This window comes from Perca fluviatilis, unplaced genomic scaffold (assembly GCF_010015445.1).
Source record: "Perca fluviatilis unplaced genomic scaffold, GENO_Pfluv_1.0 PFLUV_unplaced_scaf_2, whole genome shotgun sequence".
Lineage (NCBI taxonomy): Eukaryota > Metazoa > Chordata > Actinopteri > Perciformes > Percidae > Perca > Perca fluviatilis.
Genome location: NW_024375613.1, coordinates 152947 through 173900, shown reverse-complemented (window position 1 = coordinate 173900; position 20954 = coordinate 152947). Strand labels below are relative to the sequence as shown.

Genomic DNA, 20954 nt, shown 5'->3' with positions numbered 1-20954 from the left:
TACAGTTGATAAAATATATATGTATTCATGTTTTTATTTCTCCTCCTTTATCGTGGAGACTAACTCAGAGCAGCTTCACTAAACATTTCTTTACACATTTCTGTCAAACTGAAATTTAAGTGACTTGAAGTGTGGAAAAGATAAAACTGAAAAACTGTTAACTGTTTAAAGCAAATGAAGATTAAAATATTCAAACAACTGAACAGAGCAAAGATAAAGATCGGTATTTGAAAATGTGCAACATGTCTTTACTGTGTCATGTATTGTTTCAAAGTTTGAAAACTATTTGAACAGTTTGGTAATGATGATCGAAATCCACATGAAGAACATTTGATGTTGTCAGCTCATTTTCTGGATTTGTTTCTATTACACTAAATACTTTAAAGTAATGTATAGTTATGTTTGTGATGATTTTGATTTGGAGGTTTAAAGATTAGTCCAAAAGTTGACATTTTATTTCCAGTGTATAGTTTGATATATATCAGCTCATTGTGTAGATGATTCTCTCTGTGCTGATTTACATGAGAGGCTTCTTAAAGGGAAGTGAAACAATGTGTGAGTGAGTGACTGGTGGAGCAGAAAAACCATCTGACAGAAACTCCTTAAAGGAGAAAACCAACTCTCACACAGTCAAGGTGTCCAAGTGTCTGCTGGTTGATTGACAGCTGTGTGGTCCCTGTCCTCTAAGCTGATTGGTGTCTCCTAGGTGATGTCCGTCCCACCCTGACGGTGCTGCCCCCCTCCAGTGAGGAGCTGCTGGAGGGGAAGGCCACGCTCATGTGCCTGGCCAACAAGGGCTTTCCCCTCAGACTGGAGTCTGGCCTGGAAGGTGGACCGCAGCAGCAGCAGCAGCAGCTGGGAGGAGAGCAGGAGCCCGGGGTGCTGGGGAAGGACGGCAAATACAGCTGGAGCAGCACCCTGAGGCTCCCTAAAGAGTGGGAGAAGGTGGGCTCTGTGACCTGTGAGGCCACCCAGGGCTCTCAGACTCCGCTCTCAGAGACTCTGAGGAGAGACCAGTGTTCCCAGTCCTGACCTGACTCACTGGGACTCTGCTACTGGTTTCACTCTGATACTGGTCTCAGTCTGCTCTCTGCAACTCCTTTTTTTTTTTTTTCTCTTTTTTTTTTTTTTTCTTCTCTCTGTTTATTCTCTTTCCCTCACTCACTGTCTAATTACATGTTTCATTGATGTGTTGCATGTTTTCATTTTAATTATTTTAACACAATAAAGTACTTTTCATCAAATCAGTTGTTTCCATATCTCTTATTGTAAAATAAACAGATATGTCTGCCTTAATAGTTCCATAAATCTAGAAATGTTAAACTCAAATGACTCTAATGTAAAACTGCCTGGGAATTTCTCGAGAAAGAAACTATAAGGTAATATAATAGCATGTTTAATATATTTTGAAAACACAAAACTAATCAGATAATCATTAATGTGACCCAGACACGATAGAAGTAATTCCATCATTTATTCCAAATTCTTTAAAGCTTATGTGACTTCAGAAACTGCTTCATTGGAGTAATTTTAAATTTGTTTTTATAGGAAAGCTGATTATTTCAATATTTTTAGGAATTTCAGATATACTATGTATCTCATAAGTGAAGTGTTTACTATGTTGATTTGATTTTAGATGTGTCTATAGAGTATAATGAATATGGGTAAACTGCAGCCTGAGAAGAAATAATTGCACTTGAATTATAAATTAGGATATCATCAGCATATCATATTATAAAAATATTTTTATCAGCTGTGTGATCTCAAAATATCACATTATATATGCATTTCACTATCAACAAGAGTTCATTAAAACATTTCATGTCTTAAGGTGGGTTGGAAAATAAACTGACTTGAATATGAATTAAATAAATTTCGAATTGTACTTAAACACTGAAATAGAAATAAATATTTGATTCCACACCTAAACAAACTGGTGTTAGCTTTATTAACTTTTCTTCTTTTCAGATGTCGTTTGATCTGATTTTAAATACAATGTTAACTACACCTTTTCAACAAGATTACCATTATAGCTTACTATAGTATGAGCAGTATTTCCTGACATTTTCCTGTTATATAGACTAGTGAAGTCAGTTCCAGACTGAGTCCCACTGAAACAATCTGAAACTCCAGACTGACGGGATTGAGGGATTATAAATCAAGAGTTTTTCTCTGTAGCATTTCCATGAGATGATTCTTTTAGAAAGAAGTGATGAGATGATGTAATGCAGGTCCCATCTGCTCGGTGCAGCCTGACAGGGTTTAGCTGTGGTGTCCTACAGCAGGTATGGAGCTGCTGGGAAAGGATGAAAGTCAAACTCTGGTCAGCACCACTGTTACTGCTCTCCTTGACAAAGTCAATGTGAGAGAAAGTCAACAGATTCTTTGGGTTTTTCTCCCAACAATAATGGTCACCACTGTCATCTAATGTGTCTGATCTAAAGCAGGTAACAGGTAGATGGGAATGACCTGCTGTGCTGTGCACTTTGATACAGAAGTGGTTTTAGATCTTGTGGTAATCTGATCTTCTCAGTGCATAACTTCATATCACGTTAACGGTTTTAAAATATATAAATCACTTTTTGTGTTTTTCACAAGAGTCTTAAGAGTCCACCACTGTTTGTTTCATTAGCGATATAATTTGACACACGTTCTTCCCATCATATTCTGTTCAAAGTTCCCAAAACAAATACTGTCTTCTCTCTGTCCTCATTACAGTCTGCTGCAGCCAAAGACTGGAACTATCTGCAAAAACACTAAAGCTGAAAACTTGTATCTTCATGTCAGCTTTTAACAACTCTGTTATGGACCTTCTCTCTGATACATGCGGCTGTTTTGGGAACCACAAGCATTCCCTCCCCATTATCTGTCTGCTGTTTCCTGTTGCCCCATGCTGATTGGTGTTGTCTTGCTGCTGCTGTTTAGCTCTGCATGTTGAATTAGTGCTTGTGTTTGTTGCTCGTGTTCTGTCCTCGTTTGACACCATGCTTGTGTGCTAGACTGTATGTCATTTCTGTTCTGCTTGCTGTGATTGGGTGGAAGTAGTGGAGGTGTTGGAAATGTTTGGATGTTTGCTGTCATCTTTTTAACTGACAATATGACAATGGAATTGACATTTCTCTTTTAGCCCTTACACCCTCCCTTAAGAGGCTTTGCCTTTTGCAAAGCTGCCATTGTAAATATATATGTGTTTTAAATGACTTGCCTGGATGAGTAAATGATGATTCTGTGTCCAGAATGAAACTAATAATGAAACATTGTTTTGGTAACTGTAATGGGACTATTTTTACAAACTCTTGGTAATTTATTGTATTTGTGTGTGTGTGTGTGTGTGTGTGTGTGTGTGTGTGTGTGTGTGTGTGTGTGTGTCCTCAGTGAAGTGTATCAGTCTCTGCAGTAGCTTCCAGCTGCAGCAGAGGATATGTAATGTACATGTCTATTTTCAACTCGTTCTCCACAACATAAATAGGTTAACTTGCAGGTAAGAATTAAATTACTCTGAAATATATATTTAGGGTTGTTATACTAGAGAAAGATCTCTGTCATGAAATCCACGTACTAACTTCAACAATAATCTTATATAATCTTGATAGAATTTTATCAAACTGAAATCCAGTTTGAATTCGAGGTTTCCTGAGTGTCTCTTGTGCTCCAGTAGTAGGATAGTGTTATTGGGTCTTAACAGTCTGAATCTCTTTAGGAACTATTCTGTTCCAGTGGCTGTATTTTTGTTGCAAATGCTTTTCTCTTCATTCAGTAAATATTGCAATGGGTGGTGAAGATACAGAACTGTTATGTGTAAGTATATGTGCTTCAGAGATTATTGATGTATACATATTGTGTGTGTGTGTGTGTGTGTGTGTGTGTGTGTGTGTGTGTGTGTGTGTGTGTGTGTGTGTGTGTGTGTGTGTGTGTGTGTCCTCAGTGAAGTGTATCAGTCTCTGCAGTAGCTTCCAGCTGCAGCAGTCGGTTCAGTTTCTGTTCAGTCTGACTGAGGGAGGTTTTTGTACGACGCTTTTTCACTGTGTGAACACTTCCTGACTGTTGATTTCATGATAACTCTGACAGTAGTAAACTGCTGCATCTTCAGTCTGGACTCCACTGATGGTCAGAGTGAAGTCAGAGTTTGATCCACTGCCTGTAAAACGATCTGGAATCCCTGATTCTTGCTCATCAGCTAAGTAAATGAGCAGTTTAGGAGTTTCTCCATCTCTCTGTTGGTACCAGGCTAAATAGTACCCATTATGTACTCCCTGACTGGTCCTACAGCTGATGGAGACGGAGCCTCCCAGAGCAGAGCTCACTGCTCCAGGCTGAGTCACTGTGACCTGGCCTCTGGACTCTGAGGATACAGAGACAAAAACATAAAGCAGCGTCACGGTTTAGTCGGCTTCATTTCAGAGGGACGGATGTTGATAGAGGAGAGGAGTTTGATTCTCTGGACTTTACCTGTGAAGCAGCAGCAGAGGAGAGTCCAGATGAGGACGGAGATCAAAGTCATGTTTTTGATGAGGAGGATTTCTGTGTCTTCTGTTGTCATGAAGGACAGCTGTCAGTCATCCAGTGTTCAACTCTCAGGACTATAAACTCTCCCAGAGCACTGGAGCATGGTGCTGCTGATGCAAAGTGGCTCTCTATGGAAATGCTCTGACTGACTCCAACAGGGACAGGGGGTTTCAGTACAATACTTACTGTGGAAACATGTAAAAGAAAGGTTAAGGCCAGAAACGTTTGACATTGACTAACATTCCAACACTTTTAAGGGTGTGCAGGTTTAAATGCATTTAGTTATTTTACATTAAAATGTTATCAGTGCTTTGTAAAGAGAGTAAAGCCACTTTTCAGCTGGGATGACGAGTCATGGTAAAAAATTGTTTTGAGAAGGATGGAAATTCTTCTATTTTTAAATCTCAGCCATACATATATAAACAGAAAGGATTCGGTTTCTCCATCATGCATTTATACATGATGTCGGGTGTCCAGTGTCGGGTTCGCGGGGGAGCAGCTCCAGCATGGGACCCCAAACTTCCCTTTCCTGGGCCACATTAACCAGCTCCGACTGGGGGATCCCGAGGCGTTCCCAGGCCAGGTTGGAGATATAATCCCTCCACCTAGTCCTGGGTCTTCCCCGAGGCCTCCTCCCAGCTGGGCGTGCTGCCGGAACACCTCCCTAGGGAGCGCCCAGGGGGCATCCTTACCAGATGCCCGAACCACCTCAACTGGCTCCTTTCGACGCAAGGAGCAGTGGCTCTACTCCGAAGCTCCTCACGGATGACTGAGCTTTCACACCCTATCTCTAAGGGAGACGCCAGCCCCCTCCTGAGGAAACCCATCTCGGCGCGCTTGTACCCCTGGATCTCGTTCTTTCCGGTCATGACCCAGCCTTCATGACCATGGGTGAGGGTAGGAGACGAAAACTGACCGGTAGATCGAGAGCTTTGCCTTCATGCTCAACTCTCTTTTCGTACAACGGTGCTATAAATTGAATGTAATACCGCCCCGCTGCGCTGATTCTCTGACCAATTTCCCGCTCCATTGTCCCCTCTGCGAACAAGCCCCCAAGGTATTTAAACTCCTTCACTTGGGGTAAGGACTCATTCCCTACCTGGAGAAGGCACTCCATCGGTTTCCTGCTGAGAACCATGGCCTCCGATTTAGAGGTGCTGATCCTCATCCCAACCGCTTCACATTCGGCTGCGAACCGATCCAGTGAGTGCTGAAGGTCACAGGCCGATGATGCCATCAGGACCACATCATCTGCTAAGAGCAGCGATGAGATCCCCAACCCACCGAACTGAGACCCCTCCCCACCCCGACTACGCCTTGATATCCTGTCCATAAATATTACAAACAGGATTGGTGACAAAGCGCAGCCCTGGCGGAGGCCAACCCTCACCTGAAACGAGTCCGATTTACTGTTGAAAACCGGACACAGCTCTCGCTTTGGTCATACAGAGATTGGATGACCCTGAGAAGAGACCCCCTCACCCCATACTCCCACAGCACCTCCCACAGTATCTCCTGGGGGACCCGGTCATAAGCCTTCTCCAGATCCACAAAACACATGTAGACCAGTTGGGCATACTCCCAGGCTCCCTCTAAGATCCTTGCGGGAGTGAAGATCTGATCCGTTGTTCCACGACCAGGACAGAATCCACATTGTTCCTCTTCAACCCGAAGTTTGAGAAAAATGGTGCAATTGTAATAATAGTTTTGTAAATTTAGAAACATTAGTTTAGTGGATTCCAACAAGGGTGAAATATCAAGTCAGTCAGTAAAGGTTTAAAATACAAGAAAAAAGAGATATAGATATGTAGATATATATACACACATATGAATGACAAATCAACAACAGACCCAGATTTTACAAAGTAATTCACAGAGGGAGAGAAGCCCAGATCATCCTCCACTCTGTTACACTAAAAACATTCAGTTCACTTCAAGTTTATTCATAGTATCAAATCATAACAGAGTTATTTCGAGACACTTTACAGATAGAGTAGGTCTAGACCACACTCTATAATTTATAAAGTCCCAACAATTCTAGTAATTCCCACAGGAGCGACAGTGGCGAAAAAAAAATTCCCTTTTAGGAAGAATCCTGGAACAGACCCAGACTCTTGGTGTGTCGGTGGCCGATTGCGGTTTGGGGGTGTGATGAACAGTGGCAATAATAGTCACAATAAAGATAATGGAACAGTGACAAAAAAATCTTAGTCGTAGTAGTTCATGTCATAGCAGGGCACTGCAGGGCATTACAGTATGTAAGCGCCCGTAGCCCAGAGAAAAGCTGGACGTAGCAGGACACTGCAGGGCACCGCAGAGGCGTAGCAGGGTGTAGTGAAGCAGGACCACGCACGACAGCCGCAACCAAGATCTCGGTGCCATCCTAATCCAAGGAAATATGCTGAGAAAAAGAAACATAAGGACTCCGGAGAGTAAACTCCCCAGAACTAGGTTAGTAACAAGCATTTCTGGATCTCCTCACTCCCTAACTATAAGCTTTATCCAAGGCGGAGGGTTTTCAGTTTATTCTTAAATGTGGTGACGGTGTCTGCCCGAACCCAGACTGGGAGCTGGTTCCACAGGAGAGGAGCCTGGTAGCTGAAGGCTCTGGCCCCCAGTCTACTTTTAGAGACTCTAGGAACCACAAGTAGCTCTGAATTCTGGGAGTGTAGTGCCCTAGTGGGAAAATAAGGTACTAAGAGCTCTTCTAGATATGTGATGTCTGCTAGACCATTTAGAGCTTTGTAGGTCAGGAGGAGGATTTTAAACTTAATCCTGGGGCCTCATTTATAAAACTTTGCGTAGATTCTATTCTGAAAGATTTCGGTGCGCAAAAAGTCAAGTACACATGCCGCAAAAACAATATTCTGATTTATAAGCAACTACTTGGCGCCACACGTCACGCCTCTTCTCGTTATAAATACGGACTTGCGTTACAGTATGCGGTCATGCACGAGCCTCACGCTCCTCCCAAGGTCTTCCCATATTTGTCCTAATAAGGTCTATGTTAATCAATCAATGAATATTCCAGACTTGAAAGGAGCCCTTGATCACCAATCACGAAACGGAAAAATGGGGGAAAAACACAATTCAGTGATTGTGAGATCGATGTGCTCCTAACAGAGGTAGAACATCGAAACTAAATCCTGTTTGGAAGCCGTAATCCGTGTGTACTGTTCATATTGTTACACAGCCTTACTACTTAACAGCTCAATTACCAATGATATACATCATTTATGGTTCATATTTGCCATTTACCCCTGTGAGATCACATGTATGATCATATGATCATTTTCGTTTTTTGTGAGAAAGGAAATTCAATTATTAAAAAAGTAAAAAATAGAATTTTGGATCATTATTGGTGCAAAACAGGTGAAAGTGCTTGAAATGTGACAATTTGGTTACTTGTATGGTAACTGTGTGGGAATAGCAGGTGCAGAAAGAAAACATTCACACACAGACTACAATCAGACACGACCACATAAAGACGCGCGCGCACACGCACACACACACACACACACACACACACACACACACACACACACACACACACACACACACACACACACACCGCATTTCCCGGGGAGATGCGGTGTGTGTTTTGCGGTGGGAGAGTTTGCTCGGTGTGGGAGGGTCCCCTGCCTCTCCCCGTTGCTGGCAGCCCCTCGCCGGGCGCCGCGACCGGCTCTGGGTCGGTTTAGCAAGAACGGGATTGTTGGGTTCAGGAAAACAAAAACTGGGTTAGGTTCGGAAAACGGGCATACCATCGGAGTTCACTAAAACGCAGTCTACAAAACCTTGGGAGCATTACGCACGATCACACGTGTGGTCAAAAGGTTGCGGAAAACTGGGAACATTTTTACGCATGGAAATTCTTTATAAATCCCGACTATTGCGAGGAATGTTGCGACGACAAATTTCACCGTGCTTCACGCAACTTTTTCTTGCGTAACAGGTTTTATAAATGAGGCCCCTGGATTTTACAGGAAGCCAATGCAGAGAGGCTAATACAGGAGAAACATGATCTCTTTTCTTAGTTCTCGTCAGAACACGCGCTGCAGCATTCTGGATCAGCTGGAGAGTCTTAAGGGACTTATTTCAGCAAACTGATAGTAGGGAATTACAATAGTCCAGCCTGGAATTAACGAATGCATGGACTAAATTTTCAGCATTGTTTTGAGACAGGATGTTCCTAATTTGGCAATGTTACGAAGATGAAAAAAGCTGTTCTTGAGCTCTGTTTTAGATGGGCGTTAAAGGATATATCCTGATCAAAAAACTAACCCTAGATTTCTGACACTAGTGCTGGAGGCCAGGGCAATACCATCCAGAGTAGCTATGTCTTTGGATAATGAGGTTCGAGGTGTTTGGGGACCAGCACAATAACCTCAGTTTTGTTTGAGTTTAACATCAAAAATTGTACATCTGTCCAGATGTGGTAATCTACAAGAGAATCAACACACTGGTTTCTATTCAACATGTGTATCAGTAATGCTGGGATTGAAACAGACTTTGTTTTACTTGTTGATCAGAGATCTGTGCACGGTGCACAGGAGGGATCTGATGAGCTGTCTGATCATTTACAAATGTTAAGGAGGGGATTTCTAGATTTCATATATTTGGGGAAGTCCCTCACTGTGATTATGCGCCTGCATTACAAAGTGTGCAATAGACTTTCTGTACATTTAAGAGGGAAGTGATAGACAGCCGAAAACATGCCTTAATTCCTGATATGATTATGATCTACAAGAGGGGAAACTACTTGAATTATAATGTTAAATCAAATGTAATCTGCATACAAACAGATTTTATTGTGGTGGACTCTGAACACATGATTGTTACTGACGCTGACGATGTATTAATCCATTCAGCTGAGGGATCAGTGAGAAATTATAAAGAGGTAAAGAACATTAACATCTTGTACGTCATTGTTTTAGGAAAACAATTGAAGTAAATGTATTTTCAAAGATGGAAGGTGTAGTGTGTCATATTTTAAAGTGTGTGTGTGTGTCCTCAGTGAAGTGTATCAGTCTCTGCAGTAGCTTCCAGCTGCAGCAGTCGGTTCAGTTTCTGTTCAGTCTGACTGAGGGAGGTTTTTGTACGACGCTTTTTCACTGTGTGAACACTTCCTGACTGTTGATTTCATGATAACTCTGACAGTAGTAAACTGCTGCATCTTCAGTCTGGACTCCACTGATGGTCAGAGTGAAGTCAGAGTTTGATCCACTGCCTGTAAAACGATCTGGAATCCCTGATTCTCGCTCAGTAGCACCGTGAAATGAGCAGTTTAGGAGTTTCTCCATCTCTCTGTTGGTACCAGGATAACCAGTCGTAGCCTAAATTATAAACATCCTGACTGGTCCTACAGCTGATGGAGACGGAGCGTCCCAGAGCAGAGCTCACTGCTCCAGGCTGAGTCACTGTGACCTGGCCTCTGGACTCTGAGGATACAGAGACAAAAACATAAAGCAGCGTCACGGTTTAGTCGGCTTCATTTCAGAGGGACGGATGTTGATAGAGGAGAGGAGTTTGATTCTCTGGACTTTACCTGTGAAGCAGCAGCAGAGGAGAGTCCAGATGAGGCGGAGATCAAAGTCATGTTTTTGATGAGGAGGATTTCTGTGTCTTCTGTTGTCATGAAGGACAGCTGTCAGTCATCCAGTGTTCAACTCTCAGGACTATAAACTCTCCCAGAGCACTGGAGCATGGTGCTGCTGATGCAAAGTGGCTCTCTATGGAAATGCTCTGACTGACTCCAACAGGGACTTGGATTACTCTGATGAGGCTGTTCATCAATGGATCAATCACTTTATCAGAGTATTGATTAGTATCTTTCAATAACAAATCTTCCATATGTTTGATTTAGACTTCCCAGGACCAGCTGGAACATATAAAAGAAGTATTTTATTCCCTATGCCACACAGGTATTGAACACATAATGACTGCATCAGAGAACACTTTTTGTGGGATTTACTCTCTTGTATTTTTATAGGACTTATTTCCTGCTACGTGCCCATTTGCACTATTTTATATTGTATTCTGTATGTTTTAAATGGTCAACACTGGCCTCTTAACGGCTGGGAGCAGAGAGGCAGGACACATATGCAAACACACAGAGTCAGTGAACTGTAGCTGTCCTCAACATGTCATGCTGTTTCCCCCTCAGTGCTGTGAGCATGGACCTACATATTTACATATTCACATGGAGAGGAGATTGAAAAGTCTGGTAGTAAACTGATCCAGTGACTTGTGGACAGTCTTGTTCTGTTTTTACTAGTTGGTAATATGGTCTTTTTTTGAAAATGATTAGTTATATTAATATTAATGCAGGTTTGACATTTTTGGATGCTTGTAATGTGAAGATTTCACCAAGTGAAGCAGTGATGAGTCTTTAGAGAAGGCTGAGGCCGAGGATCTCAGATGACATGCAGAGAAACTCCAACCAGAAGTTTCTGACATTAAAAATAAATTTCCGTTCATCTCCTGAATCAATGCTATTTATTCCCAGCAAGTCAGTACTTCATGAATGCATAATTACCTAGATCCACTTCGAAAATTACACATGAAGATGCAACATCTTCCAGTTTCCTTTTCGACATTCGAAGCTGCTGTTAACCTGAAACGTACGAAAAGTAAATGGCTAACGTTATAGCAGAGAAATCTTGGGGTAACCCTTAGTAACAGAAAAAGCTCAACCTTGAATGAAACCGTTGATTCCTTCGTTGATGTTGTTTTATGCAAACTGTTCCGTTCTCTCTCACACACATGCAGGCACAGATTATTCCTCCATAAAGTGAATAACTTCACTATAGAACTCTAGGACCTATTTCTGGCAGACTGGCACACTATGTTTGTGTTTTTTTTTCTTTTACATTTATCTTTTTATTTCATTTAGACATAATACATTATGAAAGTATTAAACTGCTGTGTCAGTGTTATCATGTTCAGTAGCACGTGATGATACTTGTTTTAAAAAGGCATTCATGATTTGTGCATGAAATGTAATATTACTCTGTTGTCTACTGTGGTTTATATGGTATCGATGGTGCGTTGCTGTGTAGAGAGGAATCTGCCGACACTGTTTCTTGATTCTAAAGGTTTATTTACATCAAAGAAATCAGCATCTTGTACAAGCTCTGCAGAGCTCGGAGAGGACCGCTTCTCAGATTCTCAAAAGTCACTCTGCCTTTTCTTTGTTTGAACATGGTATATATCTATAATATGTGTAACATAGCTGGGGGAGGAAACAATACTTTGACCAATGGCTATCATCCTTTCGGAACCAAGCCAACAAGGGCATCCCTAATTCTTTCCAGATGTTTCCAGAGAAGTGTCCAGCGAATGTAGGCTAAAGTTCATACGAGTTTCTTTGTTACCAAAAACTTAAGACAAAGTTTATAAAAGGTCCATTAGAAGTCCAGATACTACACTACATTTGAAGATTGCATTATGACTTGTTAAAGGACTCTAAATACAAAATGTATGACTTGGGACTTGACTTGGGATTTGGTAGTCTTGACTTGGAACTTCAGTGCAAAGACTTGAGACTTACTTGTGACTTGCAAAACAGTGACTTGGTCCCACCTCTGAAGATCATGTGGTATGATTGAAAGCTCAACAGCTACTGGATGGACGTTGTGAAGAGATTGTTTTGCTGTTTCCAAAGTCAAGAATGATCTCAATGTATTTGTTGGGTTGTTGAGTTGCATGTAGGAGAAATTGTGTTTTTGCATATACTTTATATGGATGCAGTTATAGGATTTCTTATTTCTTATTTGTATAAGTTCCAAAATGGCTCCTGTTGATTCTTTGGCAAGAATCACATAAGAACATGAGATTATTATGTGAGCCGGAGTATGCAGATCTGGTGGCGGAGTGCAGAGAAAGGGGATGGAGTGTGAGGCTGTACCCGGGCGGAGGTGGGAGCCAGAGGCTTTGTGGGCAGATCAACATCACGTCTGCTCAAGGAGCTGGGACTACGTGGAGCCACACTGAGCAGATCCACCAAAGAGCTCTCTGAGGAAGCGGAGAAAGCAAGCCACTGGCTCTGGCTGAAAGCGATGAGACAAGACTTGGGAGTAACATCTAATTAGGTTTTGCTGCAGGGGGTGTCAGGGAGACGTCCCTGTTCACTGCCCCGCCCCACCAGGAGATGTTTCGGGTTAAGGGCGCAAAACGTCAATGGCCGGTGGTCCCCAGCTGAAGACCCTGCAGCAAAACCTCGCGGTATGCGGTCAGGTTTAGGCCTGCCTCAGGGAAGAGGCGCCCCTCCCATGCACAGTCCACCTCAGGCACCGTTGGAGATGCAACAGGCCAAAAGCCCAGCAGAAAGAACACCCGCTGTAATGAATGATGATATGAATGCAGTAGCTGTTTTTGGCACAGGCGAAGCAGGCAGTGCGCCTGGGCGGCATTTTTCATGACACATGGGGGTGGCACGAGCACTTCAAAAAAAGAAAAACTAAAAGTAGACTAGATAGTAGAAGGTCACGAAAGCAATCCAACTTGGCAAAAAAAAAGAGCGGCTGTTATACTTATATTTAGGATTCACAAGGAGGAGCGCGCGAGTACGGAAGTGTGTGTATGTGTGTGTGTGTGTGTGTGTGTGTGTGTCAGTGTGGCGCCAGTCCTACCAAAGCAGAGAATTAGCTCCACACATAGTTCATTATAGGCTAAGTTTTAAATATATTTGGAATATCCATTGACATATTCACATTTTACATGAAAAAAGTTACAGTATGGGACGTCGCATAGCCTTACTGTATGCGCTGGGGTACATTTTCACATAATTTATATATAAGTGGACACCTGAGTATTAACAACCATATTGATATAAATACACTCAGAACGTGCTTTTAGGGATATTGAAATCAAATGGAGTGATAGTGATGTCATAATGCAGCAACAAAATAATCTGTATTTTCTGTCTTTTAAAAACTACTATGTGCTCGAAGGGGGTCTCGCCCAGGGTGTAATTAAATTTAGAACCGCTACTGTATGAATGGATGGTGTCATCCTGAGTTAGCTGTGTGATTCAGCTGTCTGTGCTCTCTCTGCAGGTGATGGTTAGAGCAACAGGGAACAGCTGAGGATGTTCCCTAGCCTAGAAATCTAGACGCACCCTAGAGGCAGCAAATTTATTTTGCAGCCAGGGGGGTCTGGGCACTTGGTCAGGCCAATCACATCATGTATAGACTCGGTGGGCGGGGCTTATGGCTGCTGCTGCTGGGAACAGAGGTCTTCTGGAAGACTTGGAGTTCAGCTTTTCTTTGAGAAAAGAACAAAGAACGGCACTGAAGTCATTCTTAAAAAAGGAAGATGTGTTCCGAGTTTTGCCGACCGGATACGGCAAAAACTTTGCTACCTTCTTCGTTGCTCTGCCTGGTTGTAGCGCTATCCTATTACGTGCAGAGGGAATTTGAAAGACAACCGTTTATCCCGCCCCTCGGATTGAGCCCTGTCAATGGTGAGTTCCCAGACCCAACATCTGGATGTGGGTCTGGCTTGTCAGGCTAGATGTTCCCAGTAGCAGGAGGTTATTTAAGTCTGGAGGCAGTGCAGCCCTCTCTCAGGCGGACTCTGCACTCTGCTTTAGTTCTCGGCTCTGCTAATAAAAAAAGGACGCACAAAAATTATAAATTTTATTTTTACATTACATCATAATGAGCGTACTAATATGGACACCGCATACTTTACGTTTAACCCTTTAATTTAGGTTGATATTTTTAAATGAAATACCTTTGTAAAAGTATTTGAGCCGTGTAGACGTGTCTACCTTGTCAATGACTCTTTCAAAAGTATTTGGTGTTGTTTGTGTGTGTGTGTGTGTTTCTGTCAAATGTTGTGTGTGTGTGTGTATGTGTGTGTGTGTGTGTGTGTGTGTCCTCAGTGAAGTGTATCAGTCTCTGCAGTAGCTTCCAGCTGCAGCAGTCAGTTCAGTTTCTGTTCAGTCTGACTGAGGGAGGTTTTTGTACGACGCTTTTTCACTGTGTGAACACATACTGACTGTTGGGATAGTGACCACTCTGACAGTAGTAAACTGCTGCATCTTCAGTCTGGACTCCACTGATGGTCAGAGTGAAGTCAGAGTTTGATCCACTGCCTGTAAAACGATCTGGAATCCCTGATTGTCGAGTGCTAGTATAGTAAATGAGAAGTTTAGGAGTTTCTCCATCTCTCTGTTGGTACCAGGCTAACCAGTGCAGAATAAACCTCCTGACTAATCCTACAGCTGATGGAGACAGAGCCTCCCAGAGTAGAGCTCACTGCTCCAGGCTGAGTCACTGTGTACTGACCGCTGGACTCTGAGGATACAGAGACAAAAACATAAAGCAGCGTCACGGTTTAGTCGGCTTCATTTCAGAGGGACGGATGTTGATAGAGGAGAGGAGTTTGATTCTCTGGACTTTACCTGTGAAGCAGCAGCAGAGGAGAGTCCAGATGAGGACGGAGATCAAAGTCATGTTTTTGATGAGGAGGATTTCTGTGTCTTCTGTTGTCATGAAGGACAGCTGTCAGTCATCCAGTGTTCAACTCTCAGGACTATAAACTCTCCCAGAGCACTGGAGCATGGTGCTGCTGATGCAAAGTGGCTCTCTATGGAAATGCTCTGACTGACTCCAACAGGGACTTGGATTACTCTGATGATGCTGTTCATCAATGGATCAATCACTTTATCAGAGTATTGATTAGGATCTTTCAATAACACTTTGACTTCTTGACAAATCTTCCAAAATGTTTGATTTAGACTTCCCAGGACCAGCTGGAACATATAAAAGAAGTCTTTTATTCCCTATGCCAAACAGCTATTGAACACAGAATAACTGCACCAGGGAACACTTGTTATTTTTTAGATTGCTCTGTTGTATTTTTATTGCTGTCACCTTCCCTTTGTACGATCTTATATTGTATTTTGCATATTCTGTAGGTTTTTAATGGTGTTCTGTGTTATGTGCATTGTATGAACATTTGCTGTAATCTGGAAAAAGCCAAGGACAAATTTCCACCGAGGTGGACAACAAAAATTAATCTAATTTCTTCTGTAATTGAAAACAGATTATATAAACAGACAATATACACTTGATTTGAAATCAATATAAATAAAAAGCATATATTCTGGAAATCTGCAGCACTGTGTTATTGTCAGTTCTCTTTTCATTTGACGAGATTTTACAAACAGCCTCATTTTGGTGAGTTTGTTTGTGTCAAAGTCAGAGAGCCGTGTCTCTCTACAGTGAGAGGTTTTTGTACGGCGGCTCAATGACTTTGTATCACTGTGGTGGACTTTTGGTGGAGGAACCAGACTGAATGTTGGAAGTAAGTCAAACTTTTTAAAAAACTTTTTATTTCAGGAGCTATTTTTCTTCCTTTTACTTTCTGCACTGTTAACTTTCCTTTTTTGTGAAATATTAATCCATCATTTTTAAAGAAATATATCACTGTAAGAGGCAAAAGATTGCTTTTGAAATAGTAAAACAAAAGTTCATCGCAAAGAAAATGAAATATTGAGTCAGAGGATAAATCATTATTTCCAGCTTTAATGGTAAAGTAGCATCTTGAGGGCTTGTAGGTTTAGTTCAGTCTGACAAAGTCAGAGAGCCGTGTCTCTCTACAGTGAGAGGTTTTTGTACGGCGGCTCAATGACTTTGTATCACTGTGGTACACGTTCGGTGGAGGAACCAGACTGAATGTTGGAAGTAAGTTTCTGCACAAATACTAAAAACTATACTGGTAAATATTGTAAAGTAATGTTTTAAATTCAGTTTACAGTTGATAAATTCATACATTTATTCATGTTTTTATTTCTCCTCCTTTATCGTGGAGACTAACTCAGAGCAGCTTCACTAAACATTTCTTTACACATTTCTGTCAAACTGAAATTTAAGTGACTTGAAGTGTGGAAAAGATAAAACTGAAAAACTGTTCTACAAGATTCATTTTTAATTTTCCACATCAATGATAACTGTTTAAAGCAAATGAAGATTTGAATATTTACAAACAATTGAACAGAGCAAAGATAGATCGGTATTTGAAAATGTCCAACATGTCTTTACTGAGTCATGTATTGTTTCAAAATTTGAAAACTATTTGAACAGTTTGGTAATGATGATCGAAATCCACATGAAGAACATTTGATGTTGTCAGCTCATTTTCTGGATTTGTTTCTATTACACTAAATACTTTAAAGTAATGTATAGTTAGGTTGGTGATGATTCTAATTTGGAGGTTTAAAGATTAGTCCAAAAGTTGACATTTTATTTCCAGTGTATAGTTTGATATATATCAGCTCATTGTGTAGATGATTCTCTCTGTGCTGATTTACATGAGAGGCTTCTTAAAGGGAAGTGAAACAATGTGTGAGTGAGTGACTGGTGGAGCAGAAAAACCATCTGACAGAAACTCCTTAAAGGAGAAAACCAACTCTCCACAGTCAAGGTGTCCAAGTGTCTGCTGGTTGATTGACAGCTGTGTGGTCCCTGTCCTCTAAGCTGATTGGTGTCTCCTAGGTGATGTCCGTCCCACCCTGACGGTGCTGCCCCCTCCAGTGATGAGCTGCTGAAGGGGAAGGCCACGCTCATGTGCCTGGCCAACAAGGGCTTCCCCCTCAGACTGGAGTCTGGCCTGGAAGGTGGACGGCAGCAGCAGCAGCAGCAGCTGGGAGGAGAGCAGGAGCCCGGGGTGCTGGGGAGGGACGGCAAGTACAGCTGGAGCAGCACCCTGAGACTCCCTAAAGACCAGTGGGAGAAGGTGGGCTCTGTGACCTGTGAGGCCACCCAGGGCTCCCAGACTCCGCTCTCAGAGACACTGAGGAGAGACCAGTGTTCCCAGTCCTGACCTGACTCATTGGGACTCTGCTACTGGTTTCACTCTGATACTGATCTCAGTCTGCTCTCTGCAACTCTTTACCTTTCTATCTCATTCTTTCCATCACTGTCTAATTACATGTTTCATTGATAAAGATTTATTGCTTTTTAAATATTTTATTATTTCAACACAATAAAGAACCTTTCATCAAATATGTTCTATCCATGTCTGTTATTTTAAAAGAAACCTACATTTATGTCTTAATAGTTCCATAAATCTAGAAAGATTTAACTCAATTTTAAGATTTTAAAATGTCCTGGATATGTCTTGAGAAATAAATTATAAGTAAATAGAATGCCATTGTTAGTATACCCCTTTTTTAAAACATAAAAGTTATCACATGATCACTAAAGTCACCCAGGAAAGATTAAAGTAATTTCATTCTTTATTCTAGATTCTTTAAACCTTTTGTGACAGCAGAACTGCTTCATTAGAGTATTTGTACATTTCTTTTTGTAACAAAGCTGATTATTTTTGATATTTTAGGAAAATCATACAATGTATCTCATACATTAAGCGTAAACTCTCATGTTGAATTGTTTTTAGAAGTGTACAGAGTATAATGAATCTGAGTATACTACAAAGCCTGAGAAGACATAATTGCACTTGAATGATAAAGTAGGATATCATCAGCATATTATATCATCAAAATATTAATATCAGAAATGTGATCCCAAAATATCACATTTCTTGAGTTGCATGTAAGAGAAAATGTGTTTTGCATATACTTAAAATATATGCAGTTACAAGATTTCTTAATGTTGTTATATCAATTATTAAGTATAATAGAATATAATAGAAGTATAATTATTATATTAAGTATTTCCAAGTTGGCTCCTCTAGACTGTTTCGTATATATGTATAACGCGGCTTATCTGACTCAAAAGAATTAACAATTGCTTTAACTGACCCCACACAATGTGACACAAGGTACACTTCATATTTTGGCAACATTGAAACACATGTCTGTTTTAATTACTTTGATCTTAAGAACTTCAATGTGTAAACTTTTTGTCGTGTTTGTGTTGTTGTGTTTCATATATTTTAGACTGATATGGACCTGTGTGTCTGAAATAAAATAAAAATGAATCAAGCATGAATCAGATAAGAACGTGAGATTCTAATGTGATATGAATGGATGGTGTCATCCTGAGTTAGCTGTGTGATTCAGCTGTCTGTGATCTCTCTGCAGGTGATGGTTAGAGCAACTGGGATCAGCTGAGGATGTTCCCAGTAGCAGGAGGTTATTTAAGGCCCTGTCATCACGAACACAGGTATTTTCAAAACCGCAGTTTTTTATATGAGTTTAGGCAGTTCAGCCACATGCAAACACAGTATCAGGTCACTGAAACCGAACCTTTTTGAAAACTCCTGCCAGGTTGAAGATTTTTAGAAACTCCAGTTGCATTGGTGTCATGTAGCCGGTGAATCCAGAGATTTTGACTTGTGACATGACAGTGCACACTGTTGTCTCCTTTGTTTGACATCAGATTGTGTGCCGCTGTCACCTTTGTATACATGAGACGAATCTCTGCAATGGCGGACGTAACTAAGATATTGCTGCTAATAACAGGGCTTGATACATATATACAGAGACATGACACACAGTTCTCCCATTATATTGCAGAACAGAGGTGTCGAATACAATACCTCGCAGGTCACTGCTTATGACTCCACCCCCACGACACAGAATTCATCACCATCGTCGCCGGTTTTGGGAAGAGACAGACGAGACCCCGGGTCGGACCTTTACGGGAAGTTCAGACGTCTGATTGGCCAACATGGCTTAACGGTTAGGGTTATATCACCACCTGTTGGTTTGGCAGCCCTTGACAGCACTTAATAGCGTTTTTTACATTTTCATGTTTTTTAAAACCTTGCTTGTGTGGACGAGATTTCTTTTTAAACTAAGTAGGAAAAACTCAGTTTTTAAAAATATCTGTGTACATGTGGACTAGGCCTGAGTCTGGATGCAGTGCAGCCCTCTCTCTGGCTGACTCTCCACTCTGCTGCAGCTTTGCTCTTCTCCCGTCTGCTTTAGTTCTCTACTCCTATGAACCTTTACAACACCCGCAATCGATATTTTCCACCCATGCACATCACACAAACTGACTTTACTAATATTTACAGCCCATATTAGCTTAATTTACTTAAGTTAATCGTTTAATTTGTTTTAATAATTATATATTGTAAAAAGTTGATGATGATGTGTGTCCCTTTTGTTGTGGCCACTTGAGCCAGGTCAAGTGCGTGCGTGTGTGCATGCTTGTATGTGTGTGTCCTCAGTGAAGTGTATCAGTCTCTGCAGTAGCTTCCAGCTGCAGCAGTCGGTTCAGTTTCTGTTCAGTCTGACTGAGGGAGGTTTTTGTACGACGCTTTTTCACTGTGTGAACGATAACGACTGTTGGTAATAGAAGACCCCTTACAGTAGTAAACTGCTGCATCTTCAGTCTGGACTCCACTGATGGTCAGAGTGAAGTCAGTGTTTGATCCACTGCCTGTAAAACGATCTGGAATCCCTGATGCTCGTGTTAGCATAGTAAATGAGCAGTTTAGGAGTTTCTCCATCTTTCTGTTGATACCAGTATACGTCGGTCCCATAATCTACCCTCTGACTGGTCCTACAGCTGATGGAGACGGAGCCTCCCAGAGCAGAGCTCACTGCTCCAGGCTGAGTCACTGTGTATTGACCGCTGGACTCTGAGGATACAGAGACAAAAACATAAAGCAGGCGTCACGGTTTAGTCGGGTTCATTTCAGAGGGACGGATGTTGATAGAGGAGAGGAGTTTGATTCTCTCGGACTTTACCTGTGAAGCAGCAGCAGAGGAGAGTCCAGATGAGGACGGAGATCAAAGTCATGTTTTTGATGAGGAGGATTTCTGTGTCTTCTGTTGTCATGAAGGACAGCTGTCAGTCATCCAGTGTTCAACTCTCAGGACTATAAACTCTCCCAGAGCACTGGAGCATGGTGCTGCTGATGCAAAGTGGCTCTCTATGGAAATGCTCTGACTGACTCCAACAGGGACTTGGATTACTCTGATGATGCTGATCATCAATGGATCAATCACTTTATCAGTTAGGATTATTGATTAGGATCTTTCAATAACACTTTGACTTCTTGACAAATCTTCCAAAATGTTTGATTTAGACTTCCCAGGACCAGCTGGAACATATAAAAGAAGTCTTTTATTCCCTATGCCAAACAGCTATTGAACACAGAATAACTGCAACCAGGAACACTTGTTATTTTTAAGATTTGCTCTGTTGTATTTTTTATTGCTGTCACCTTCCCCTTTGTAACGATCTTATATTGTATTTTGCATATTCTGTATGTTTTTAATGGTGTTCTGTGTTATGTGCATTGTATGAACATTTGCTGTAATCTGGGAAAAGCCAAGGACAAATGTCCACCGAGGTGGACAACAAAATGAATCTAATTTCTTCTGTAATTGAAAACAGATTATATAAACGGACAATATACACTTGATTTGAAATCAATATAAATAAAAAGCATATATTCTGGAAATCTGCAGCACTGTGTTATTGTCAGTTCTCTTTTCATTTGACGAGATTTTACAAACA

At 41.4% G+C, this 20954-nt stretch overlaps 2 pseudogenes and 2 gene segments (V, D, J or C); 1 reads left to right on the top strand and 3 right to left on the bottom strand.

Annotated features, from left to right (window-relative positions):
• Nucleotides 1-4006: 4006 nt before the first annotated feature.
• Nucleotides 4007-4501, bottom strand: LOC120555157. The segment is given in 2 exon segments: nucleotides 4007-4342; nucleotides 4450-4501. Coding segments are annotated over 2 exon segments (375 nt in total).
• Nucleotides 4502-9604: 5103 nt separating this feature from the next.
• On the bottom strand, nucleotides 9605-10105 carry LOC120555125 (annotated as a pseudogene).
• A 4351-nt stretch (nucleotides 10106-14456) lies between these two features.
• LOC120555158 lies at nucleotides 14457-14969 on the bottom strand (annotated as a pseudogene).
• A 2098-nt stretch (nucleotides 14970-17067) lies between these two features.
• LOC120555163 lies at nucleotides 17068-17522 on the top strand. The segment is given in 1 exon segment: nucleotides 17068-17522. A coding segment is annotated over 1 exon segment (258 nt).
• The last annotated feature ends 3432 nt before the right edge of the window (nucleotides 17523-20954 follow it).